This window comes from Balaenoptera ricei, chromosome 15 (assembly GCF_028023285.1).
Source record: "Balaenoptera ricei isolate mBalRic1 chromosome 15, mBalRic1.hap2, whole genome shotgun sequence".
Classification (NCBI taxonomy): domain Eukaryota; kingdom Metazoa; phylum Chordata; class Mammalia; order Artiodactyla; family Balaenopteridae; genus Balaenoptera; species Balaenoptera ricei.
The window spans coordinates 79073190-79100471 of NC_082653.1; the positions used below are offsets into that span (position 1 = coordinate 79073190).

Genomic DNA, 27282 nt, shown 5'->3' on the forward strand with positions numbered 1-27282 from the left:
CAAGGCCAGAAAAGTATGCAACCGGACCTCAGTTCTTGCACCTTCCCCCAATAGAGCTCACAGCCTTCAGTCCTATTTCTAGAAATACCAGGGGTGTTGCCCAGCCCGCAGCGCGACTTCGCAAACCATCAGTCCACTCCAAGCAACATTTATTAAGGGTGGCGAATAGCTAGGTGGGGCAGGGCCCGGGGCTGCCATCTGCCGCCAAACCTCAGGCTCTATACATGTATATACAGGGATAGGGGCTGGAGGTGGGGAGAGCATCATGTGGGGGCGGCCTCAGACGGAGGAGGCCAGCTTCCGCTTGGTGCTCTCGCTGCAGCGGTGCAGGATGAGGTCTGCGCTGGGCCTCGGGGGCACGGCCGGCTGCGGCTTGGGGCGCTCGGTCTTGGGCGGCTCCTCCTCCTCTGCTGGTGGACAGGGCCAGCTGAGGCCCGCCCCGCCTGCTCGGCCCCACCTCTCTTCACTTTTCAGGCCCCACCCCTCAAGGCCCCGCCTCCATCACCTGGCCCCGCCCCAGGCCCCGCCTCTCAGCACCCTGGATGCTGGCCACATCCCTCCTCACCTCCGGCCCGCCCCCAGACTCAGGCCCTGCCCCCAGGCGCCCGTCCTCACTCACTCAGCGGGCTCCTTGGGCTCTGGGGCCCCGGCGGCGCCCGGCGGCGGCCCTGCTGCAAAAATCGGACACTGTTGCGCCGATAGGTGTCCTGGCTGAGGCGCTTCCGTGACTGCTGGTGGATGCTGTGCGCGTTGCGGATGGACGACCTGGGCACAGCAGGACAGGGGCTTTGGTCAGCGCCCCGCGTCCCTGCCCTCCCCGCGTCCCTGCCCGAGGGGACTCTCATGGTCATCCCTGGAGTCCAAAGACTAGCCCGGGGAGGTTGAGAGTGGGAAGGAGGCGGGCTGGGGGGTGGGGGAGGTCCAGCACAGCCTGGGCGGGGCATGAAGGCGACTGCCCCTCACCGACGCGGACCCCTGCCCTGACTCAGAGCCCAGGCCCATTTCCCACACCCCTCAGCAGCCTTCAGCCTACCCGCTCCCCAGGAAAGCCCTCCGAACTGCCGCAGCCCTCACGGGCCATCCCGAGGACTCTAGGCGTCGGAGCCGCCACCTCCATCTCACACCTCTGCTTTCCCACCGCCCCTGCGCCAGCCCCAGCGTGTGGGAGGGGGCCTCCATCCAGTGACGGTGCTGCCTACCCCGCCAGGCTGAGCGCCCCTCCCCTGCCCCAGCACTGCCTCTCCAGGGCCTGGACAGACAGATGGAAGCCGTGGTATACCGTCCTCAGCCCCGCCCAGCCCGCCCCCACTGCCCCGGGGACCCTTGCTCACCTGCGGGGCGGCGCTCCCCTCTTGATCCGGCTTTGGGCCTGGTCTGTGTCCTGCCCTGCCTGTTGCAGGTACATGGATGGGAAGTAACCTGTGACATCTTCTTTCCTGCAACAGAGGCAGCCCCTGAGGCCTGAGCAGCTGCAGGGGCGGGGCCTCAGACGTGGGGTCAAGGCTCCCTCTAAACAGTTGGGGGTCGAGGCAGCTGGGAGGTTGCAAACACGGCAGCCAACACCAGACCCTGCACCTGTGTGCCTCAGTTTCCTCATCAATGCGACACAGGACTTCCCAGTTGTGACAGTGGGAGGGGGAGGAAGTTAGCAGATCCATCTCCCCAGGGACAGGTGTTTGCTATAAAACATCTGCAATATTGTATGTCAGTTTTTTCTTTTATGGTGATTGCCTTCTGTGTCCTAAGAAACTTCTGCCTACCTCCAGGTCACCAAGTTCCCTTATGCTTTCTTCCAAAAGCTTCTTAGTTTTGGGTTTTGTGCTTGGTAAAATCTGTGAAATGTCCCAAATAAAGGTGTATGGTGTGAGGCAGGGATCTAGGTTCATTTTGTTCCCCCATAAGGATATCCAGTTGTTCCAGCACCATTTGTTGAGAAGATTTTTCTTTCCATTCTCATTACTACATTTGGTAGTAAAAAAACAACAGCCTTTGCATAATACAAACCTCACTCCATAAAACTCTGATTCTTCTTGGCTGGTGGGAGACTCACAAACATTGTCTCAGGGGTGCATGATGGGGGTTAACTGAGTTTGGGTCAAAAAACTAATTCACTTTGCTGTATAGCAGAAACTAACACAACACTGTAAAGCAACTATATGCCAATAAAAATTTAAAAATAAAAAATAAAGGTTGAGAAATCCTGCCTCAAAGTCCCCAGCCAAGGACCACACTGATGGGGGGTGTTGTGACCACAAGCTCACTGGGGTCACGGATGGGCCCTGTGACTCAGGGCTCTGAAATCGTGTGCAAGACCCTGGGATTCTGCTTTCCCCAGAACCAGGAAAACAAGTTAGTATTCCCACATTCACTTGGAGGAATAAACACATGGAAATTGCAATGAAGGATTTTAAAAGGAAAAGGGATGACAGGGTCTGCTCTAGCAGCTATCAAATATAATAATTAATACAATTAATTGTGTTGCTGGAGAATGAATAGATGGACTGGTCAGGGGACGTGACCCCAAGTCACAAAGGAAAGGTATGCCCACTCAGACAAGGACACTGAACCCTGAGACACGGGCAGGCTGGGATTATCACGAGTTTGCTTCCAAAATGGAAACAGCCCAGAGAGAGGCAGTGGCCTACCCAGAGTCACACAGTCAAGTCGGCACTGAGCCTACGCAGGCCCAGCCCCAGGCCAGGCTGACTCTCAGGGCAGGTGCAGTGGGAGGGAGGGCACAGCTCTCCTACCTGATGACCCACCAGCCATCCAGGAGCTTATGAATGACCTCGATGGTTTCGCCCTGCTCCAAAGACATCTCGTCCTCCAATAGGGCAGTGTAGGCTTTGATGGTGACGTAGGGCTCACCTGGAGAGGGGAGGGGCAGAGTGTGAAGCCCTCCCCACCACGGGGCTCACCACCCCGCCCCTCCTCTCTGGGCCTGGGGCTTCCTCCAGCTGGAGCCCAGGACCTCTCTCCTCCAGCCCTCCCTACTCCTCGTGGAGACACTCTGGACTTGTGCCCTCTGCCTACTCTACCCAGGGGAGCTCGCCCGCTCCTACCCACCATCACCCACACCAGAGGCCAGGAGCGCCCATGACTACAGAGACCTGGCCAGGAACCTGCACACGAGGAGTGGCTAGGCAGGAAGTGTAGAGGTAGAGCGCCCATCCAGTGGCACCTGAGCTACTCAACTCCAGTCCACTGTTGGCATGTGGGGCTGCAGGCCCAGTACACATGCCTTTCCCAACTTTTAAAGAGAAGTCATAAATCCACATAAAATCGTAAGATCTTTCTATTGCAAAATATGGGCAACCAATACTAAATTTTTTCAAACCCCACGTGGGACCCATCCAGCCCAGGGGCTGCCAGTTTTTCCATTCTAGTCAGCCATGATGCCCCCACCTCCAGGCAGCCCTCCTTAATGAGCCTCAGTTTGGCTCATCATGCAGCTTCCCACTGGACCCGGCCCCAGGCTGGCAGCCACCTGGTGTCCCAGGCTTACCTTATCCCCCTCACCTCTATTCTACGTCCTGGTTCCCCCTGTCCTGACCAAGGGCACCACCTCCTACCCCACCTAGACCCAACCTAGGGTCTCAGCCCTGCCTCCCCTCCTGCCCAGCCCACAGTCATGCCTGACCCCAAAGCAGTCACTTCTGGCTCTTCAATCCTGCCCCTCTCTCCCACCCCTGAGGCCGAGGCGGGGAGGGGCACCTGCATAGTTGGGTTCTGGGTCTTCTGCCTCATCGGGACTGTCCAGGGGCTCCAAGTAGGACGCCGGGACCCAGCCGCGCTTTGTCTTCATTTGGCAGAACCACCAGCCTGTGCCAGGGATATGGGGCGGTAGGTCTGGGCGGGCCTGGAAGCCTCCCTCAGCCATCGGTGGGGGATGGGGGTGGGTGAGGGCACTCAGACACAGACACACAGGCGTCCAACACTCAGATTCAGAAATGTCACCTTCACCACACTCCACACCAAAATCACACATACCAGTACACACAGGGTCACAGAACTACAGCTCAGAACCCACTTCACACACATGGTGAGAAGTTCACCTGTCCACCCGGATATAACCCCCAGAGATGCACAGTCACAGCCCAGAATGTGTGCAGATCCCCAGAGCTGCCCTGGGGCACACTCTCAGAGAGAGGGTGACCCACAGTGTGGGGAGAACAGTCAGGGCCCCTGAAGGAGCCAGAGCCCCCCGGTGGGCCAGGCAGGGAGGAGGCCTGGGGCTGCCTGGGGGGCATAGCCTTGGTGGGGGCCTGTAGCCGTGGGCCCAGGCACCAGGGGAGGGAGGTCCAGGCAGGGCGGGGAGGCTGACCACTCTGGCTCTTCTCCACGACATCCACCACGTCGCCTGTGGCCAGAGCCATCTCGGAGCCTGAGCTCTTCTCATAGTCAGCGATGGCGCGGTACGTCTGCAGGATGATGGGGCCCGTGATGTCTGGGTAGAGGGAGGGCAGGGTGAGTGGACATTGTGGGCCCTGTGTAGGCCACCAGAACAGGCACTGGCATCCCATCCCCACCCAGCTGCAGACGGGCCAGGGGTAGATGCACCCTGTATACTGGAAAGCAGCAAAGACCAACTAGTCTTCGCAGCCCTGCACTTACTGAGCACCTAGTGTGTTCCAGACACTGGTCACACACTTTACACACGGTCTCTTTCTCCTTTGATGTGGTTAGCGAGCAGCCCTTCTCAACTTCAAGGTGCACACAAATCACCCAGGGATCTTGCTGAAACATAGGTGCTGATTCTGTAGGCCTCTGGTGGGACCTGAGAGGCTACGTGTCTAACCAGCCCCCAGGCAATACTGCTGCTGCCTGTTATGGGCTGAATTGTGTCCCCCCACCCCCAAATTCATACGTTGAAGCCCTAACCCCCAGTACCTTAGAATCTGAGTGTATTTGGAGATAAAAGCTTCAAGGAGGTGATTAAGGTTAAATGAGGTCATAAGGGTGGGACCCTGATCCAACAGGACTGGTGTCCTTATAGGAAGAGGAAAAGACACCAGGGAGTTGCATGCACAGAGGAAAGGCCATGTGAGGACAAAGCAACAAGGCAGCCATCTGCAAGCCAAGGAGAGACGCCTCAGCTGAACCCAAACCTGCCCACACCTTGATCTCAGCCTTCCAGCCTCCAGAACTATGAGAAAACGCATTTCTTCTATTTAAGCCACCCACTCTATGACACTCTGTTATAGCAGCCTGACCTAAGACACTGCTGGTCACTGGACCACACTTTGAGTAGCCCAGAGTACTTGACCATGTGTCCCACCGACTGGCTGAAATCCTGCTCCACATTTAGTAGCTGTGTGTCCCTTGTCAAGAGTCTCAACTTGGGCTTCCCTGGTGGTGCAGTGGTTGAGAATCCGCCTGCCAATGCAGGGGACACGGGTTCGAGCCCTGGTCTGGGAAGATCCCACATGCCGCGGAGCAACTGGGCCCGTGAGCCACAACTACTGAGCCTGTGCGTCTGGAGCCTGTGCTCTGCAACAAGAGAGGCCGCGATAGTGAGAGGCCTGCGCGCTGCGATGAAGAGTGGCCCCCGCTTGCCACAACTAGAGAAAGCCCTCGCACAGAAACAAAGACCCAACACAGTCAAAAATAGATAAATAAATTAATTAATTTTAAAAAAAAGATGACTACTATCTTAAAAAAAAAAAAAAAGAGTCTCAACTTAAATCAAGCCTCAGTGTGTCCAGTTGCAAAATGGGGATAATAGCCCAGTTGTACCTATTTCATACTATTATAGAGATGATTACATGAGTTAATACATGGAAAACATTTAAAATAGTGCCTGGCACAGGGTAAGTGCTCGATAAATGTTAGGTAGTGCTATTAACAATTATCGTGCAATAAAGACTAGATACTGTCATGCCCCTGAGTCACCCCCTAAAGGCCACTTTTGCCCCTAAATCTGTTCATTCGTTCAGCCAGAACATCCTCTGGGTTGCTGGGAGCCAGGCTCTGTGCTGGGTGCTGCAGCCATGGAGGTGAGCTCCCTTCACTGACCAGTGACCCTCAAAGACCCCAACTCTTCAGTGCAGCCACCAAGACCCTTCACAGCTGCTCTCACCTCCTGCTCTTTTCCCTGCACACACTGAGCTCAGGGTCCCTGATGGTGTCAGCAGTCCCTTAGGGTGACCCTCACTTGGCTGACCCCGGCCTCTCACCTGCAGCGTTACTCTTGCCATCTCTGGGCATCAGGTATGTCTCTGGCTTTTTCACCCTGCATCAGAGAACAGTCTGGGTTAGACTCCAGCTTCCCCTGGGGAACAGCATGCTCCGGGCAGACCTACAGAAGAACTTCCCAAGAAAGTTCCCAGAAGGAACGTGGGAAATGGGGGCCTCCGCAGAGAGAAGGTAGCAACCGGACTGGGAGGACAGGGCTCTGAGGAAGACAGGATCTGCTCAGCCAGCCCGAGGAGGGGCCCCAGCCTCCTGCAGACCCAAAGGAGAAGGCTCGTGGGCCAGCTCCCTTCTGCTGGAGCCTCGAGAGGGAAGCCAACAGGAGTGGGCGCCCCCATCCTCCGGGGCCAATGGGAGCTGCCCTGCCCGGGACCGGGGATGTGTTCAAGGGTCCAGAAGCAGTGGCTGGAGCTCTGCTGTCTGTCTACGGCAGCCCTGTCCTCCAGGCCTCCCCCAGCACTCAGTACCAGGGAGGGACGGAGAGAGGGACCTTCCGCAGCACATTCCCACGAGATCTCATCAGCATCTCTGATGCTGTCCACGCAGGGCCCTGAGCACAGGAGACCCCTGGGGCGAGGGCAGGCAGAGAATGAGGTGACAAAGGATAGGCAGGGGCCTGAGAGAGGCTCAGGAAGGAACAGAGGCCACCGGCCCCCCACGTCCTCTCGGGGGCTCCACACTTCACAGTTTGTAAGCACTCTCCCCAGCGCCCACCACTGCATCTGGCCCTCACCACCCGGTCACAGAGGGGCGTTGCTTTCAGAAGGCTCCAGGTCCCACGGCCAGGCAGTCTCAGAGTCAGGGCAAGGACTTAGGACCTTAGACCCGCAGCCCACAGTGCCTCCCCCCGACCCCCAGCACCCTGAGGCTCAGAGGGGTCCAGGTAGAGACTTGGCAGGGATGCTGGGGGCATCCAGAGTTGGAATCCTGCCTCCTTGGCTTTCCCTGCTGTGTGACTTTGGGCAAGTCACTTCCCCTCTCTGAGCCTCAGGCTCCTCCTGTGTAACATGGGGAAAGTCCCACCCCCTCCAGGCAAGGGTCTGACCACCACCTTTCCTCCTCCCGCCACTCACTGGCTGTCCGTGGGGAGCTTGAGGTCGTCAGGGCGCACCTTGAAGAAGTTGAGGAGGTGGGGGCAGCGGGAGATCTTGCCAGGCAGGTTCATGAGCGAGTTGCAGTACTCAGTGAGGGTGCCCTGGCGGCTCTCGGCCACCCGCTGCCCATCAAACCACCGCGGGGCTGGGCGGACCAGGGAGGGGCACCAGAGGACCAGTGAGCACACTCGAGAGGTCAAGTCCGGAGAGGGTGGGAGTGGAGGGGGCAATCGGAGGGCAGGGGAGGGGAGCTGGGACAGGTGAGCCTGCCCAGGTGACTCAGCCCCGCTCCTCACCTGGCAGGTGGGGGATGATCCTGTTCTCTGGGGTGATGTCCCCCGCCTCGATAGGAAACATCTCCTTTAAGATTTTCTAGACAGAAAAGCAGACGTGAAGGAATCTGTTTTATTACAGCACTGTAAAACACAAAACTGGACATGACCTAAATACCCTTCCAATTGCTCAGGCTAGAAGCTCCTGGTGGCATCCTGGATTCTTCTTTCTCTTCCACCTCACATCCAATCCATCAGCAAATTCTTTTGGTTCTGCTCCCCAAGTCTACTCAGAATCTGATCCTTCTCACTACACTTGCTGCCACCACCCTGGTCAGAGCTTCCACTGGGTCTGGTTATTATAACCTTCTTAGGTCACTCACGCCTCCCCCTCCCTTGTCTGTCCTCAATCCAGCATCCAGAGGGATCCTCTGAAAACCTAAGTTGCATCCTATCCCTCCTCTGCTCAGAACCCTCCCTGCCTCTCAGCTCACTCAGAATGGAAGCCAAAGGCTCCACATTGGTCTACAAGGCGCCATATGACCTGCCTCTGCCTGTCTTGCTCACCTCTCTTGCCACCACTCTCCCCTTGTTCACTCTGCTCCAGCCACCCTTGAATGCTCCAGGCCCACTCCTGCCCCAGGGCCTTTGCATGTGTGATTCCCATTCTTCCCCCACACAGATCAATAGCTCACTCTCTCTCTCTTTCTCCTTCTTCAAGTCCTTGCTCAGATATCTCCCACTTCAGTGAGGCCTCCTCCCTGACAACTGTCCTTCCTTGTCCCACTCTTCCCACCTCCCCTCCCTGCTTTATTTTTCTCTGTAATTCTAAGGACCATTTTACATACTATATAAGTTACTTATTTTTTTGTTTGTCTGTTATCCTGACTCCTCCACTAGAACATAAGGTCTATTAGGGTGGGCAAGGATTTGCATCTGTTTTTTATCCCTTTCAGCAGCATTTTCTTCTCACTAAGTATAACGTGCCTGGTACTTAGTTGGTGCTCAATAAATAGTGGTTGGATGAATGAATGAGTCGACCAATTAATAAAAGAAGCAAATCCTACAATGGAATAACCCAGAACAGTTTAAAGAGGTGAGATGAAGCCCCACAAAGTATCAGCATGGACTGGTCTCAAAAATGTAACCTGGCGACAGTAATAAGATTGAGAAAGAGGCAAAAAGCACACTGATGGCATTTATATACACTACAGAAAATGCAGGCTCCACACTACTGCATGTTGTTTCTGTGCTGTGTGTGTGTGTGTGTGTGTGTGTGTGTGTGTGGCCACCCAGGGTAGGAGCTAGGACGGGATATGAGATGAAGGGCGACTTCCACTGCTTTTGTAATGTTTTATCTCCTTTATCTTAAAAACGCCTTATCTTAAAAACACCTTAGGGCTTCCCTGGTGGCGCAGTGGTTAAGAACCCACCTGCCAATGCAGGGGACACGGGTTCGAGCTCTGGTCCGGGAAGATCCCACAAGCCGCGGAGCAACTAAGCCCGTGCGCCACAACTACTGAGCCCATGCTCTAGAGCCCTCGAGCCACAACTACTGAGCTGGCGTGCCTAAAGCCCGTGCTCTGCAACAAGAGAAGCCACCGCAGTGAGAAGCCCGCGTACCGCAACCAAGAGTAGACCCCATTCCCACAACCAGAGAAAGCCTGCGCAAAGCAATGAAGACCCGACACAGCCAAAAATAAAATAAATTTTTAAAAAAACAAACAAAAAAACCGCCTTATAGCAAACGGCCCAGTGATATCAGCTGTGACTCCAGGTGCTGGGTGTACAAGGCTGGCTACAGTTTTCTTTGCATTTATCTGCATTTCACTTTAAATAATTCACACAAGAGAAGTGCAGGAACCTGCACGCTTCCTGAAGCCCCTTCCCTGGTTAAGGAGGGCCCTGCGTGTGGAGTGGGCCCTGGGGGAACCCATCTGGCTTTTGTGGCCCCTCCATCCACATGGCCCTGTCTTAGACCAGAACCCAGCATGTGTGCCCTGTGACCCCCGATGACCACCCCCAATTTTGTCCAACCAGCCACTGGTGTTGGGAACCCTGGGGGATTCTCTCATGTAAACCTTGGTGATAACAGGCACCCACAAAGCAAGAGGACCCGGTTTCTTGGGTGTCAGGATTATCCGCCCTCCTTCTAATCCACCAGGGGTCCTCATCAGGCCAGTGACGGTGAGTGAAAGAGCAAGCTCCTAGGATGACACCTGCGGTGGTGACACTGGCCAGGCTGTCCCCTGCAGGGACAGAGCAAGCAGGGCCCTTGAGACGGCCCCCTTGAGATCCTGTGGAATGGGTGCAGAGTTTCGGTTTGGGAAGACAGAAATATTCAGAAATGGGTGGTGGTGTTGGCTGTGTGACACTGTGAATGTACTTAATGCCACTGGCTTGTACACTTAAAATGGGTAAAGTGGTAAATGTATGTTATGCATATTTCACCAAAATAAAAATTGCTTTAGTGGTTTTTAAAGTTAAAAAAAATAATGTCCCCTTATCTGTGGGCTGGGAGGGGATGGGGGGACTCTGGGTTCCTCAGCTCCTGGTCAGCACCTGGGCTGCTCCCCTCCCCAAAGGGCAGAGCTGGGACTGGGTGTGGCATCCCCTCCCTGGAGCCCCAGCACAGGGCACTCACATGGAATTCGTAGATCTCAGTGAAGCGCCGGTAGACCACCTTCTCAGACAGGTCCTGCCACTTCACCAGGAACATGTAGACCTGGGGGGCGGTAGAGGTGGGGCATCTCGTTCAGCCATACACCTGGGCAGCCCCCCACCCCATGGTGGAAGCCCACAGGAGTGGGGGTGGGAGGGAGAATGCTCTTTGTGGTAACCTGGGCCATAGAAAGAGCAACAAGTTCAGGGGCCCCAGGGCAAGAGGGATGACTTCTCTCAAATTAACTCAAATTCATCTGTAAACTGGAGGTAAAAGTAGGACCTCACTGCTAGGGCTGGTATGAGAGTTAACAGAAGGTAAGATACAGAAAGGGCTGGCCTCAGACAACACAAGAACTCAGTAAGATGTTGTATGGTTCCATTTCTATGAAATGTCCAGGGATTTCCCTGGTGGTTCAGTGGCTGGGACCCTGCGCTTTGACTGCCAAGGTCCCAGGTTCAGTCCCTGGTCAGGGAACTGAGATCCCACAAGCCATCTGCGTGGCCACAAAAAAAAAAAAAAAAAAAAAAAAAAATGTCCAAAAGAGACAAATCTATTGAGACAGAAAGTAGATTAGTTGTTGCCAGGGGCTGGGCAGGGTTGGGGGTAGGGGGACTAAGGCTTGACTACTAATGGGTATGGGTGATGAAGAAAATCTTCTAAAATCAATTGTAGTGATGGTTGTGCAACTCTGTGAATATACTAAAAAACCACTGAATTGTACAATTCACATAGGTTAATCGTATGGTATGGGAATTATATCTCAAAAAAGCCATTATTTTAAAACAAACAAACAAGAAGAAAACAAAACAAAAAACCTCAGGAAGGAAAAACAGGCCTGCAAAAATAGTTAGGAGAATACCACTCAGCCACAGAAAAGAACAAATTACTGATATTTGCAATCATGTGGATGAATCTCAAAATCATTAAATTATGCTGAATGAAATAAGCCAGGCATGAAGGGCTACATATGATTCCATATCTATGACATTCTAGAGCAAGCACAACTAATTTAAGGTGGAAAAAACCTGGGGGTGGGGAGGAATGACTGGGGCGTGAGATGGGGTGATGGTCACGGTCTACATCTTGATGAGAGTTTGTGTTACGTAGGGAGATGTACTGTCCAATCTCAGCAAATGTATCTCTGAGATTTGTGGGTTTCATTTTACATAAATTTTACATCAAAAGAGAAAAAAACTACAAAAAAATACTGAACTCTAGTTGTGATATGCATGTTGAAGTATTGGGTTGGCCAAAAAGTTCGTTCGGGTTTTTCTGTAAGGTCTTAAGGAAAAACCGGAATGAACTTTTTGGCCAACCCAACGTTTAGGACAAAGTGTACTGATGTTTGTAATTTGCCTTGAAATGCACCAAAAATAAGATAGATTGATGGGTGGATGGATGGATGGATGTATACATGATAAAGCAAGTACTACAGGAAATATTTAATGGTATAATCAAGATAGTAAGCATATGACTGGCTGGGTTTGTTTTGTTTTGTTTTTTAATTAATAATTTATTTATTTTTGGCTGTGTTGAGTCTTCATTGCTGTGCACAGGTTTTCTCTAGTTGTGGCGCATGGGGGCTACTCTTCGTTGCAGTGCACAGGCTTCTCATTGTGGTGGCTTCTCTTGTTGCGGAGCATGGGCTCTAGACGCGCGGGCTTCAGTAGTTGCAGCACACGGGCTCAGTAGTTGTGGCTTGTGGGCTCTAGAGTGCAGGCTCAGTTAGTTGTGGTGCACAGGCTTAGTTGCTCTGCAGCATGTGGGATCTTCCGGAACTAGGGCTTGAACCTGTATCCCCTGCATTGGCAGGCAGATTCTTAACTACTGCACCACCAGGGAAGTCCCTGGTTGGGTTTTTTGTTTGGTTTTGTTTTGCTGTAAAATTTTTTTCAACTTTGCTGTAATTTGAAATTTCTCAGAATAAAATCTTGGGGAATAAAAAGAATAGCTACCAATGGAGATGATAAAAATGTTCTAAAAATTAGATAGTTGTGATGGCTGAAGAACTTTAAATATACCAAAAACCATAGTGCACTTTAAATGGGTGAACTTGCTAATATTTTACATATTTAGAAGTAAAATTAAATCAACAAGGATTTTTTTAACTTTAAAGTTGGAAACAAACAGAAACAAATGAACTTAACTCTATATAAAATGGGTAATAACCTAAATATTAAAGGAAAATGGAAAAGAATCCAAGTAGCTTTTAGTTGCAGCACTTTCAGTATTCTCAGTCCAAAAGGACAAAAAGAACTGCAAAGAAAACTTAAATTTGACTTAATAGGTTAGTAGGTTTATTGTTAATAGTGGCATGGGTGTAATTATTCTGAAACAAGTTTATGTGTATTTTAGAATTGAGCGGAAGGGTGAATATACTGATCTCGTTGGGAGCCAGGGTTCCTGCAGTGAGAGAAAGGAGCTACAAACATAAAGTGATGAGAAGCAAGGATGATATGAAATAGCTATTTCCGCCAGTCTGTCCACTGAAAAGGCAGTCATGAGCCATGACACCTTGGTGGCAATGAGCACACCTACCTTCCAGATCTTGGGTTCTAATATCACTCCCACTAAAAAGAACCAGGGCTCTTTAGTGAAATGGTTGAGTCCAGGCCTAGGGCTGGGAAAGTCCAAGTTAAGCTGGACCACTTTGTGCCATAAGAATGTACCCAGGTGCCCTGTCTGCAACCCCCCGCAAAAAAAAAGAATGACAGGATATATTAAAAAAAAAAAAAAAAAAAGTACAGAAGCCAGCCTGAAGGAGCTCCCAGTCACCAAATCTGGGACATTCTGAGCATCAAAATAAGTAATGATGGTATTGGATTATAACTCACTGAATAAAACAGGAATCCATGGAACCATACTGACATAAATAAGGAAGAAGGGAAGACACAGGAAAATGTTAACTAATAAATGCAGAAGGACCAATAGAGTTGAAAAATCATTCTTTGGCAATCATTATAGTAATTTGATTCAGGCAAGAGTCATACAGATACTATAAGGCACAGGATATTCACGTAGCTTTACATAACCTCCCCATAGTTTAGTTATTAATTACAAAGGGGAAAATAGTAACTTTACAGCAGAGAAACTTGGAGGACACCTCCAGGACTCAGTGATCAAAGTTAACATCACCAATAAAGGAACAAATCAAAATCAAGTGCCACCTGATAGGATCAATGAAAAGAACATATCAATACTTCTGGGGTATTCCTGCATTACCAACATCTAACAAAATATCAGACACACCCAAATCGAGGGGTGTTCTGCAAAATAACTGGTCCCATCTCTTCAAAAAGTCAAAGTTGAGAAGGACAAAGACTGATTAAGACTGATCTGGGTTTAAAGACCACCAAAGAGACATGACAACTCAGATGCAACAGGTGATCCTGGATAGTTTTTGTTCGTTTGTTTGTTTTAATTTGTGTGATCTTGGATTGGATCTTTGACCTGAAAAAATTTTCCTAAGGAGGGACAAGAGGACAACTAGTAAAATCCTGTGGGTTGCATGACAGTGTTTCATCAGTGTTAATTTCCTCATTTTGACACCTTTGGTTATGTAAAAGAACATCCTTGATTTTAAGAAATACACACCTGTAATATTTAGAGGTAAAGAAACACAGTGTCTCCAAATAACTCTCAAATGATTCAGAAAATGTATATTCAGAGAGAGAGAAAGCAGGAGGGACAAAGAGACGGAGGGGGAGAGACAGAGAGTGAGAGGAGAGAGGAAATGTGGGTGAAGGAATATTGGAGTTATTGGTACTTTTTGGGACATTTCTGTAAATTTGAAATTAGTTCAAAATTAAAAGTTAAAAAAGAAGGGTCTTGGCACATACACTAAAAGTGTCATACAAGTGCCAATTTACTAATTGGATCCCTCCCTGGCCTTCTTCTGGGTTTGGGGACCCCGTGATGGGCCATGTCTGTGCCTGAACTCCTCCAGCTCCCCCAGGGCAGGAGGGGGGACTCCTCTGGTCCCTGTGGTGGTGTCACCCTACAGGAGGGGTCACGACTCTAATGTAACTGATCGCCACCAGCGCGCCCTCCCGAGGACCCTTCCCAGAGGGGCCGCGGGGACACTTGCCAGGCGCGGAGAGGGGACGCCGGGCTGGGGCGGGAAGCAGGGCGTGGGGTGGGTGGGCGGGCGGGGGCCGGGGTCCTCGCACCGACGGCCCGGGTGGCGGGGCGCATCTTTTGAAGGGCGCACATCGACTGCGGCCCCGGCGGGCGGCCTGAGGCCCAGAGCCGGGGAGCCTTGGCCGCGACCCCGCGCCCTCACCCCTCGGCCGCCCGCGTCCCGGGCCGGGAGTCCCGGGGCTGCGCGGGGACCGGCACCTGCGCCCCGCCAGTCCTGTCCCCACGCGCAGGGCGCCTCAGGCCGGTACTCACGTAGTGCTGGCTGGGGACGAAGCGCTTCTCGAAGCCCAGGAGGGCGATGTGGCGAATGAAGGGGTCCCCCATGACTGGGCTGCGTGCGGCCACCTCTTCTCCGGGGCTCTGCGGGCTGGGACTTAAATAGGCTGGAAAAAGGAAGTCGCCTCTGTCGCGGCGGGGCCGCGGGCAGGTGGGGGCAGGGAGCGTGCAGATAGGGCTTTGCTTCTTCTTTCAGTTTCTGGGATTCCTCGGGTTCCCGTGGTGCGGACATGGGTGGCCCCACGCACGCAGTTGTGCGGGGACACGCCCGTCATTGTCCCCGCCGTGGCCCACAGGGCCCCGCAGGAGGGCTGCCCGACTCCCAGCTCTCTCCTCCTGGCTCCTCTGAGCCAGCCACGCTGGCCCCTCTGTTCCAGGTGCTCCCATCTCAGGGCTTTTGCACAAGCCATTCCACCTGGCCCATCTCCCACACACCTGTAACTCCCACCCTCATCTTCTACAGGTTTCTGCTCAAAGGGCACCTCCTCTGAGAGGCCTTCCTTGATATAAACTTCACATAAAATAGCAAAACTTCATGCGGACCCCACCCCTCTTTCCTGGTTTTTTTTTTTTCAGACCACTCATCACTATCTTTATTTTTACAATGTCTTTCCCTACCAGAATGTGAGCCCCGTGAGAGAAGGGTTTGGCCTGTTTTGACGAGGGCTCTGGCCCCAACCCCTAGAGCTGGTGCCTGGCACGCAGTGGGCCCTCTGTAAGTATTCGGATAGTAACTGCATCACTCACGAAGTGATTGATGGAACGAATCCTCCAGGCGAGCGTGTGCAAGCCTCAGGTGTACGTCCCGGGTGACTGTGGCTGAGAGCAGGGGCAGCGGGGCAGACTGAGTGAGAACCGCGTTCAAGTCCTGATCAAAGAATGGCCGCTCAGAGCCGGTGGTTTCCTCCTGAGTGAAAGGGGACTCCCAGCCTTGCTGGGAAGGGGGAGAAGGGGATTTGGGATGGAGGGGTGAGGAGGACAGCAGCTTGCTGGGGGAGAGGCTGGGGCCTCTCTCACTAAAGCCTGGGGTGCTTGGCCAGGTAGATGGGGGGCCTGGGGGTCTCAGAGGTTATAGAGCCGGTTCAAGGTCACGCAGCAAGTGGCCTTAGACCCAGGCAGTTTAGCTGCAGGCTCAGGTGGGCAGGGCCAGTTTGTGGCCCAGATCCCCAGATTCCAAGATGGAGAGATGACGGCAAAGGCCATCAGCACCGGGAACACTCTGAGAGCCAAAGGTCCCCCTGGACCACCAGGGGTGAGGGTTGGTCTCTGGCAGGGGATTTAATCTAGGAAGCGCGGCATCCATTTCCTCTGCTCTGAAAGATCTGCTTGGCAGGTCCCCTCTGGTTACTGCTGCTCCCCGATCACCCTGAGGTCACCAGCCCCAGGTGTGACCAGCCTTGCAAGTCCTTCCCCTGATCATTTCCATTTACACATCTAGGATCTTCCTGCACAGAAGGATGATGCACTACTCAGCAATGGGCAGGAACTGCCAGACACAACACGGGTGAACCTTCCAGACACAATGCGCGGATAGAGAAGGCAGACACAAAGCACACCTTCTGCAGAATGCCATTGACACCAACCTCAAAAACTGCCCATGCCAGTCAGTGGGGTTGGAAGCCAGGGTGACCTCTGGCAACGGGGTGGTGGGGGTGGGGGTGGGGCAGCAGTGAGTGGAGGGAAGTAGGAGGCGGCAGGTGATTTGCTCTGTTGATAAGGATGCGACTTCCACAAGTGCACTCATTTTCTGAAAATTAACCCAGCCCCAGGCACGTCAGTTTCATGCACGGCCCTTTTCTGTGGGTGTGTCATACCTCAAAAGAAAGTTGAAAGCAAAGAACAGATTGAGTGGGATCACATGATGGATGGCAGTCCTCACTTAATTCCACATCAGTGGCCCCTGCAGCACAAGGCCCTTGGCTCACGGCTGAGTGGCTGTCCTTTCATTACTCACTAAATGCCCCCTCCCTGAGGGACGCTCAGCTTGTCTCTGGTCTTCCCTGTCCCACGTGGTGCTGCCTTGCGGTCCCCACACAGAGGTCAGACTTGCAGCATTGGCTCACCTGGGAAGGGTAGAGGAAGTGGCTGGTGGGGCTGGCTGTAGTGGTACCGCCCCCCCCCCCCCAACAACCCCGGGTGCCGGGTCTGGTCGTGGCCCCGGCTCTTCCTTCCCTTCTTCTCAGCGGTCTTTCCACTCTTGCATAATTGCCTGGCCAGGCTGCCCTGTCCTGCAGACACCAGGCACAACTCAGCGGCCCAAGCCATCAGCTGCTACCTCTCCACTTCCCTCCTGTGGTCTCCCCAAACGTCCCCTTGCTCCTTACCGCGCCCAGGCAGAGCGCAGGCGTCCAAAGCATGAAGTGCTAAGAACTCGTGTTTACCTTGAAAGTCCCTCCGTAAGCAGGCTCATAGCCTTTTGTTGGGATGAGATAAATTTACTTGAATGCATGGATGAAACAAGTGAGTGACCAAATGCTTAATTTAAAAAAATGAACAAAACTGGAGTTAATTAATAAATAAAAGTTTGTTTTGGGGGGGGAGATACAAACAAAAATTTTAGAACTTTCAAATTGTGAAATTATAGAAAACTGCAGAAAAATGAAGTTTAACTAAACATAAAATTTTAGCTAACATTATAGATATCTCGTTATCCATCACCCAGGTATTAGATGAATACCAGAGCCCCCAGAATCCACCCCCCCACCACTTCCCACTGAGTGCTAACAAAGGACTTAGCCTGGGTCAGGAGTGCTTTATATTTAGGATCACATCTTATCCTCACAATGAGACTATCAGGTAGCTACTGTTATTTCCCCCACTTTATAGATGGGAAAACTGAGGCACAGAGAGGTAAATAGGTTGCCACCACTGGTAAGCAAAAAGCTGGGTCTTGAACCTAGGCAGTCTGGACCCTGGACCCATGCTCTTTTTTTATTTTTGGCTGTGTTGGGTCTTTGTTGCTGTGCGCGGGCTTTCTCTAGTTGCGGCGAGCGGGGGTTACTCTTCATTGCAGGGCACAGGCTTCTTGTTGCAGTGGCTTCTCTTGTGGCAGAGCATGGGCTCTAGGTGCGCGGGCTTCAGTAGTTGTGGCATGTGGGCTCAGTAGTTGTGGTGCATGGGCTTAGATGTTCTGCAGCATGTGGGATTTTCCCGGACCAGGGCTCGAACCTGTGTCCCCTGCATTGGCAGGCAGATTCTTAACCAATGCGCCACCAGGGAAGCCCTGGACCCACGCTCTTAACCATCGGCTCTTCTGAGTGAATGAATGACGACTGGGGTTCACGAAGGAGGAGCCAGACTGGGCAAACGCCCCAAAGAGGGAGATTCTCACAACAGGCCAGACTGGACGGGAAGCAGGGCTTCCCAGTCTGGCCCAAAGACCTTGGCCTCTCCAGATACCGCCTTCCCCACATGGACGGGGCTGGGCAGTTCCTCAACCAGGAAATCCCCAAGGCTGGGCCTTGGAGACAGGCTACGTGGAGAAAGGTTTGGCCTGAGGGCCTGAGGCCCAGGCAGTGCCCTCTGGGATCTCCTGTCAGGCTTCCCAAGATAGGAACAAAGCAGCCCTCTGTACGGGACGTTCCTTCCCAAGTCTGAATTAAGCCCCTCCTGCTGATGCCCACGCTAGGCAGTTCCCGCCTGGTGCCTGGAGGAGGAGGAGGGGCCCCAGGGCCACTGCTGGCTGGCAGGCTGAGGGCTCCCTTGGCGGTGAGGCTGGCTGTGCGGGGCTCTGAGGGCAAGCAGGGGTCTGCGTGGAAATGCCGGCCACTCACAACCTGCTTCCCAAGGGACCCTGAGCCTTCCTTTCTCAGCAAATCAGACCAGGAGCGGGCTCTGGCTGGGTCAGGGATGGACCTTGAGGCCTCATCAGAAGAGAACCGGGAGCCTGCACTCAGGATCGGGGCTTGGGACACACCCGCGCCACACGTGGGAATTCCTTCTCCCCTGGGCCTGATGGCAGTGCTGTCCAGTCCCTAGGGACACAGGAGCGAGGGCTCCAGCGCTGGACATTCACAGGCATCAGACTGAGCCTTTGGTCTGTGGGAGGCCACGTACACGCCCACCGCTGGCTACGAGCACAGGGCCCGGAACCCAACCCACGCTGACCTCCTCCCGTACAGGGTCGTGTGCCCCTGGGCAAACTCCGAGCCTGTTTTTTCCTCTGTAAAATGGCATTAGCAACCGTACCTACTCCGTGGACTGTTGGGAGGATTTAGGGAGGTCCAAGGCGGTTTCTTGCCATTTAAACCTGGCCTTTAAGGAGGGAAGTGTCACACGGATGAGAGCTGGCACTCCAGGCTGCTGGGGCAAACTGTGCAGGACTCAGACCCCAGGGCAGGCCTGTGCTCTCTGTGTCAGTGCGAGCGCAGCCCCTGGCCTGGCCCTGGGAGAGCTCGGCAGTGCCTGGGGCCGTGGGCGTGGGATGGGGACTTCCCAGACCAGGCTGGGGAGGACAGCGCTAAGGGCATGGACAGCTGTTTGTTCTGGGGGGCAGGGCTGGGGGCTGTCCCCTCTGCACTCCAGCGTCTGGCAGGGGTCCTGACACCAAGAGGGCCCTTAACAAATACCAAACGGACAGAACTCTGCAAGCTGGTCCCACTCCAAAGCCAGGAGCTCAACGCTGGCCCCCAGGGACGGCCTGTGCCCGCCCTCCCGCCCCACTTCCTCCCTGGGGCATGATGTGTCACGTGGCGAGAGCTATTTGAAGCTCACCGACCAACCATCAAGACTAAATCCAGCAGCATGCTGCCGCCTCAGGGGGTTTTGTGGTGATTTGTCTAGAGCTTGAAGCTAATTCCAGTAACGAGAACTCCCGCCTAAATCCAGTCACCAGGGCTGGGTTGCCATTTCCCCATCTCCCCAGCTCGGACACAGTGCAGAGGAGCAAGCTGGCGGCGTGACGAAGTCCGTCTGGGACCTGCCCAGGGCTCGGTACCCCTGCTACTGCCCAGGGGGTGCAGAACAGTAAAGACACACAGGCCTGGGGTGAGGCGCTTGTCACCTGTAGACAGATGGTTTGCTTACAAAGGTTCCTGGCAGGGTCCCATCTTGCCTCAAGCACCAGGGGCAATGACGCCACTCCCCTGAGACAGAAAGCTCCTCTTCTGAAGGCCAACAAGAGCCAACACTTGCTATGGCTCTTTGACCACATGCCATAGGGTGCCTGCTCTGACCTTCCCTTGCTGGAAACCTGCACTTGCTGTCTTTCATTAGGGATTTTTCCTAGAGGATATATTGATAGATTGGTCATTGTCAGGGAGAAGACAGTTTGTCTAAATTACAGAGCATGCAGATCTATAGATCCGTTCAGGATTTATCTGAATCTTCTTAGGAGCCTTGGAGGTGGGCTTTCTCTTCTGCTGCCTCTGGTTGGGGCTCGTTCAGTAAACGAGTCGGGGCTACTCGTTTACTGAAAACAAGCGGGAACAGTTCTCACTAGGTTCACCCAGGCACTGCCAAGCACATGGTCTTTGGTGAGGGTCATTATTGCTTTCTACAACTTGAGGCACTGTGGGTTTTAAACAGGCATCCTGAGATCATGCATGAAGTTGATGCTACAAAAGGCCCATCAACCACCTGCTCTGGCTTCTGAGAAGGAAACCGGGCAGGAAACACTGTTACAAATGGGCATTGTATCATAGCTTGTTTTCAGTGCTACCTTTCCTGATACTTCCTCAAAATAAAACCACAAGGTACGGGGGGTCGGGGGTAGGACAGGACAGGAGGGAGGTGACACACAAGACCACTGTTGACCAGAGTAGGGGAGCTGGGAAGACAAGGGGCTTTGCTGTTTTTCACCCAGTACCCGGGGTTACAAAACCCCTCTGGAGCAGCAGCTAGGCCCACCCACTGTGACTTGTCAACGGGCCACCATACCCTGAGGAACTTGTGATTTCAACAACCTGCTACAAGCCGCTTTCGTATCTGCCTTTTGAGCCAAGAAAGTTGGCAGCCATGAGGGGAAGTACAGAAAGCTAACCATCCCTTTAGTAGGTAGTGGAGTAAAACAGAACCCAAACTGCAGAGGTTGGAGAGCAACTCTACGGGGTCTAACCAGAAGGCTACACAGCCCCGCTTGTGCTCATCCTACTGGGCTTGGGGCTGAGTAAACAGGGACCTCAGAGACGGCCTCAGTTCCCCAGATCCCATCTCCCTCTTCTCCCCTATCATAGGGAAACCGAGGCATCCCTGGGAGACCACCACGTCTTTCAAAATACATAGCCCAGAAAGTGGGGCTTCCACTTAGCAAGGTGAGACCAGACTGTGACAGTTACCTGTCCGCTAATGGTTAAGCCAACCAGGATCTTGAGTTTATTTAGACTGGGGCTTGGGGTGTGGAAACTGGAGAGGTCTGGTCTCTCAATCTCCCTCTCCAACGGACCTTTCCGGTTCCTGGTGGGGAGGAAAGAGAAAAGGCAGAAATGAAGCTAGAGGATGCTCACAGAGCCAGCCTGCTTCAAAGGGGCACTGGCTGCCTGCCAGAGTAGGCAGCTCTGTCCTGGCGACATTGGGCGCTACAGACCCGGGCCCAGTCTCGTCCCCTCAGTCTCGGAGGTAAGACTGTGCCAGTGACCTGATTTCTTGTCTTTATTTCCTCATCTCTCAAGTCCCAAGGTGACCTGGGCATAGGGCGTGAATGCACAGTGAATAAGCCTAACCTCACTTCCTGCATCACAGATGATTCAGATCAATGAAAAGATAAAAAGGTCTCTTAGGACGTGCTGACTGCTCCACAGGGTAGGCTTACGTGCCCTGCACAGTCTGAGCGGTGGCAGGCTGGGCAAATGCAGAGACTTCTCTCAGCACTGCCGACAGCCGTGGCCACAGCAGCTCTGCCACCTGCCCGAGGGCAGAGGCTGCCCCATGAACAGGGCTCGGCTCTCCCCGCCACCCAAGGCCCAGAGCTGGGCACGGGGTCGTTAGCACTTGGCCCAACTCCACCAAACGGGGTTTAACTCATACAATCCTGCGATGGACACATTTCTTTGGTTCTAGCGTTTTTCTGTCGGAAATTTACTTAAGATAACAGCTGTCCAGAAGCAGAGGTTGGATTTGCTCACAAGGCCTATGTTCCCAGTCATTCTGCTGCATTTCCTGGTAAAATAAGGTTTAACCATCAACTATCATGGAATCAGGACGTGTTCCAGAAACACATTAGAATTACTGATGAGACCTATGTGAACTGTCGTTTGTTTTTCAGTCCGGTCCTTACTGATCTAATGAAGACCTTGGTGGCCAAGTTTTAACACCCCTCACCCCTTGAAGAATCACGTTATTTATCAACTGCCTCATTTCTGAATGCACCACCTGTTCACTAACACAGGCGGTGGAAGGCTTGTCTTGTAGACGGTTCCCGGGCTCTGAATGAGCAAGCCAGAGCGACACTCCAGCCATTTTTAAACAAGCCCATGGTGCTGAAACCAGGGCTAATCTGACCATCGCAGGTAAGGAGGCAAATTGCTAAGGCAGTCACCTCGCCAGGAAACAATGCTGTCCTATGGAAGGCTTTACTGAGACACCCGACTGTGGGAAGCAGAGAGTTAATGAGGTGTGTTAAAACGACAGTGAGTTAAGAAATAAAAGTGACTTATTCCACCTCCAGGCTCTTCCACTCAAAGACAGATGCAGCAACAGCACCCCTTGCCTGAGGTTCCACATTTCTTAAGGGAACCAGTAAGCCTGTTTAGAGGAGAGGCAGAATGGGACAGGACAGCATTCTTAAACCTTTTGGGTATCACCACGAGGAGGACGCAGCACTGGTCCTGTGCTGTTGTCCACAGTACAGAAACGGATGCACTTGTTAGACGTTAAGTAACTTTATATTTAAAAAAAAAAAAAAAAAAAAAGCAGCTTTCTAATAGTATATATAAAAACAAAAGACGTGTGTATGCATATATATAGAATTTTCATACTGGATGTATACACTTACACTGGGAAACAGATCTCTTTGTAAGTCTGTGCTCCCACAAACTTTTTGTTAAAGAGTATGTGTACAAGCTTAACTCCTTTTAAAAGCAGCCTTTGGATGACTACGGTTCTCCAGTGGCTGGGATGGGAAGCGTGGGTGGAGGCAGCAAGGTTGTGTACACCTTAAGAACACAGTAAAGGAACCCTGAGATTCTACTGCAGCAGCTGTCTCCTCCTAATGTCGGTTGGTAAGTTAGGAACAAACCAGTCTGGCTTTCCCTGAGGTCACACTTGTAAGGGTAAAGGAGAGGCAGAGGGTGATGGTGGAGAGGACAGAGAAGACCTGGAGCCAGTGTGTGGTTTTCATGGGGGAGGGGGAGGGAGTCTGACCTCCAACATCACGCGTATGATGCATACGGTTGGCATGTCACAGATACAAAGCTGGGGGCTCCAGCCCCAGCTCAGCCCAGAGGCACAGTGGTCTCAGACACACCGTGAGCAGTGGTGTCCTGACAAGGAGCTGAGCCTCCGGACCGTGCCCACCTAACCTCGCCTTGCATTCCGCCTACCGCCGAGCCACCCCAGGGTTCCCCACACAGTCATGAAAACACCTTAGAAAGAAATGAATTAGTGTGTGAAAGGCATGGATGGATTTTATTTATTACCCTATATCTACAATTTAATTTGAGGTAAAATATAAGCAACACATAAAAATGCCTATTTCTGCTACCATGTAATATAATTCTCCATCGTGAATATTGTGATAAAGCTAATGAAAACTCTATGCCATCACATACTCTAGCTTTTCATATAGCTGGTATTTTACAACTCTTACTGTTTGTGAAATCTCAACACATGTAAGATTCTCCTACAAATGGCGCAGAATATCAGAGGGTGCCGAATCAGCTTACTGACCCCTCACTCCCCACACTGGAGCCTCAATGTTACAAGTAGAATTGTAAAGTAACGAAGGCAATGAAACCCCCTTGAGTCTGATCCAAGCTGGAATAGTGTTCCAAAGAATTCCACACCACAGTGGGTTACATGATAGTGAGGCTTTAGTGTCATTCAGCTTGCCCAAACACTTATACCTGATCTGAAACTTCTGGTACACCATGCATTTTATTTGGATGAAAAGTAAATGTGGATGGAAGAGGTTCTCTGTACTCCATCTATAAGCCACACGCTGAGATACTGACCTCTTACTGGCTGTTAGGTGATCCAGATGGTTGGTTTTTAATTACGATAAAAAACATATGAACCATGATAGAGAGCTTAGGAAACGGTTTAGTCAAATATACAGATACTAACTGTTCACTCAGTCATTAAGGAGAACCGTGAACAAAAGGATCAATTAAGTGATTTTTCAAATAGAAAAACTAAAGAGCTGAACTATCACAGGTATTTTCTTCACTGCAGAAGCTGAGATGTTCCAGTAGGAGAGATCTTCACTTGATTGGGAGACAAACACCACAGCTGAAGGCTCTGCTGAATACGTAAAAAATCTGATGCGATTCATCCCTGTCATTTTCCCTGTCGTTTTTCCAGCACTGCTGTAAAATCCTTATAATACATTCCAAAGGAAACCAGCCATTCCAAATCTACAGTCACTCTGCTCTTTAATTCAATTCACAGAACTGCTGAAAAAGTAGACATTTCTATCTAAAAGTAGAAAAAAAGGTTTGTATAGAAGGTATTTCTGTTATACAAGTATATTACACAGCTTGGGGCAGTAACAGGTCCGAAAAGCTCTTCTCACCCACTGATACTTTAAGCTAAAATAGGAGAGAAAACAGACAAGCAAGAAAACAGGTTAATCTGATTATAGGGATTTATGATTCACTAATATCTCAACTTAATTACCACGTAAATCCATGGACTGACAGTACATGGCCAATTCCATGACCAAAAAAAAGTCTCTGGAGTGTCAGGTACAGATGAGAGCTAACTGTATCCTCTAACTATCATGAAAACATTCAACAGCTGGGGCTTAGTGTGGTTCAATACGACATGAAAACCAAGTTTCACTGACTCCTGGTCTAGAGCTGCCCCTCCTGGGTAGTAACCTGGCCAAGTTTAAGATGTTTGGAATAACTGGATCAGGCTTGTAACTTAATTATGCAAGATGCACAATGGATCGTGGAGCTCAGCCGGACTCTGCAAATACTGTTATTATGATTAGGGGAAAAAAGTCAGTCTGTTGATACTGGCTCACAGTGAACTCCAATGGCAAGGACAAGATTTAACCTATAGATTAGAAACAAAACATCTTCCATTGGAGGCAAAGCGCTTTACCATCTTTGCCTGACATATATTGATCCAAGGAAAATCTCTCTGCTTGAATCTTCTAGCTCAAACCACCCAGTATGCTTATACTTTGTCCTCACATGCCCTGAAGGCGGGGCCACCATTTATGGCTGAAGCAGGGAAGACACTTTAGCTTATGAATATGCAGGTGGGTTCAGATAGATACCACATGGCACCCTGGACACAGAAGGTGATTTACCCTAAGGAGGGAAGAGGTCTACCACGTAGGGTCTGGTTCTTGCTTGATTTGAGAGCTTCCATCAGTCTCCTTTATTTCTATCAAGTAAAACAAAAGGAAACCGATTAACTGCACTATTAATGCAAATCTGTTCAATTATAAATCTACTCATACCAAACTATCATTACAATGACTTAACAGGAATTATAAGATACTAAAAATGATAAGACTGTCCTCTAGCAGTAAGTTCTAAATTTTGTTACTTAGATTTTCAAAGTAACAAACATCTTATTAATTATGCATGTAAAGGACCCACACTAGCTATATCTAGGTTATACAGCAGTCATTCAACTATTTCAGAATTCATTAAGAGTCATTTGGGGAAAATGGAGGAAAAGAACCCATGAGTCATCTCTAAACACAATGTTTCTGGGCATAAACTACAAATCCAGTTCACCCAGAAACAAAACAACCACACAGGTCCAGTTAAACAGCTTTAAAAACACAATTAATCCTTTGTCTTTGGCACTTAATTTTTGACAACCAGACTACTCTTTTTACCTTCTGTTGCAGGAACCTCCAACTGGCTTGGCTCGGCTGATTCTGAAGAGAAATACATGAAGATTTTACTTTAACATTTTTCAAAAGTTGCTTTCAGTTATTTAAAGAGCCTAGAGGGAGAAAGCTCTCTAGACGTTGTACACAAAGCCCAGGTCTAGGTGAGACAGCAGCCACAGATTCTTGGGATTAAATACACTGTCACTCAACCAGACTCTCAAAAACCTGCTTTTCTGAAACCTGTTAAATTTGCCTACACAATCGAAATCTTAAATAACAATCTTAATTAACATAGCTCTAACATGAAAGTAGGAGTTTCTTTCTCTCTGTCTTTTTCCCCTTTCTTCTGTGGGTTCCCTTTTAATCAAAGCCTTTCGTTACTTTCAATGAATCACACACACAGCTGGCCTAAACACTTTGTTTCTAAGGAATTTTTTAAACTACAATGCATGCATTTCCACCCAACATAATTTTGGTTTATAGCAACCATTGGAAACAAGTGGCATAAGAAGCCAAGTTAAAAAACAACATTCTCCCCCCATCACACCACAACTGCATTCTTCGCCACTGGTCTCAGGGTTCCTGACCTGGGACGGTGGGAACAAATGGCATGTGGTCCAGGTTCTCAATGAGGACCTATGGCTTGAGCTTATATAGGCTTTCAGACAAAGGAATCCAAGCAAACAAGTCTGCATGTGCACGAGTGTGTGCGTATGTGTGTACGTGTGTGCTGTGGAATTAACTTTCCTTGAAGTCAGGTAAACGTAAGCATGTGAGGCCACACAATTTATGTGACCTGTTTTACTGATTAAGTAGGAATACTTCTATATTTTACCATGCTTAATTTACCTTGGATCACTGGGCTTTCTGACTCACTCTGATCAACCAACTCTGAAAAGAAAGCAGATTCATTTAAGTAATAATTTAATGATATGTTGTTACATTTGAAAAGCATTTTTTACATACATTCTCTAATCTGATGCTCCAACTTCGCTATAACAGGCACTATTTTCCTTATGACAAGAACAAATATTAAAAATTCTAGTATGTCCCATCAAAGTAACTAATTCATAGTAATTACCATAAAATTCTATAATAGACTACTGCACAAGGAGAAGAACAAAACTGAACATTTTAAACATAAGGTAAAGGAGCAGGGAGGCATAAAATACAGTGTCTTCTGATATTAAAAATTACACAGAAGGTAGATGAATTGGGATCAATAAATTTTTTTCCCCCAAAAAACCCCCACACCTTATCATGGGGTTTCTTTAAATGACAAAGTTCCCGGGTGTAGTTAAAGCTGAATGCCAAAGATGACTGAAAATCTATGAAGCAAGGTTTACTTCTCTTTCATTCATTACTGACATCCCCAGATACTAACATACTTGGCCAAGATAGTATAATAAAAACAGATTCTACAAAAAAAGAACTCATGGCTTGGGGGAAAAAGCAAATAAATATATTTTGTGATAAAGTGAAACTCGAAACTTGGAGGCAGAAGAGACATAACCAAATCCGTGACACTGAAGGAGTGGTGGCCACAGAACAGCAACAGTAGTGTGAAGCAGAGCAGGGGGGTGGGGTCAGGCACAAGAGCGGCCCAGTTTCTCAGCTCAGGGGGCAAACCAGCAACTCACGAGGCTCAGCTGCTCATTGACCACTGAAAACTCCTGAATACTTTCCCAACAA

At 50.8% G+C, this 27282-nt stretch overlaps 2 protein-coding genes across 9 annotated transcripts in view; both read right to left on the reverse strand.

Moving 5' to 3' along the window:
- Positions 1-165: 165 nt before the first annotated feature.
- NCF1 (neutrophil cytosolic factor 1) lies at positions 166-14708 on the reverse strand. The gene is made up of 11 exons (XM_059896629.1): positions 14616-14708; positions 10203-10283; positions 7583-7658; positions 7266-7431; positions 6177-6232; positions 4325-4447; positions 3715-3822; positions 2751-2868; positions 1332-1436; positions 620-765; positions 166-407 (listed from the first exon to the last, which is right to left on the reverse strand). The coding sequence occupies exons 1-11, from the start codon at positions 14685-14687 to the stop codon at positions 280-282; spliced, it is 1179 nt and encodes a 392-aa protein (XP_059752612.1). The 5' UTR covers positions 14688-14708; the 3' UTR covers positions 166-279.
- Positions 14709-23174: 8466 nt separating this feature from the next.
- Positions 23175-27282, reverse strand: part of GTF2I (general transcription factor IIi) — a 96029-nt gene continuing 91921 nt past the window's right edge. For all 8 annotated transcript variants that reach the window (XM_059898830.1, XM_059898829.1, XM_059898826.1 and 5 more), the window contains 4 exons: positions 26440-26481; positions 25594-25635; positions 25054-25130; positions 23175-24322 (listed from right to left, as the gene is read on the reverse strand). In XM_059898830.1, the coding sequence (XP_059754813.1) occupies positions 25072-25130; positions 25594-25635; positions 26440-26481 (143 nt within the window). In that variant the 3' untranslated portion in view covers positions 23175-24322; positions 25054-25071. The remainder of the gene's footprint in view (positions 24323-25053; positions 25131-25593; positions 25636-26439; positions 26482-27282) is intronic.

What these genes read in the sequence shown, in the direction of transcription:
- NCF1 (XM_059896629.1), bottom strand. Translation starts at nt 14,687, where the DNA reads ATGGGGGACCCCTTCATTCGCCACATCGCCCTCCTGGGCTTCGAGAAG. An exon ending in CCCAGAACCCAACTATGCAG is followed by an intron (nt 2,869 to 3,714) that starts GTGCCCCTCCCC and finishes TCCCCTCTCCAG; the next exon opens with GTGAGCCCTACGTCACCATC. An exon ending in AGGGGAGCGCCGCCCCGCAG is followed by an intron (nt 766 to 1,331) that starts GTGAGCAAGGGT and finishes TGCTGTGCCCAG; the next exon opens with GTCGTCCATCCGCAACGCGC.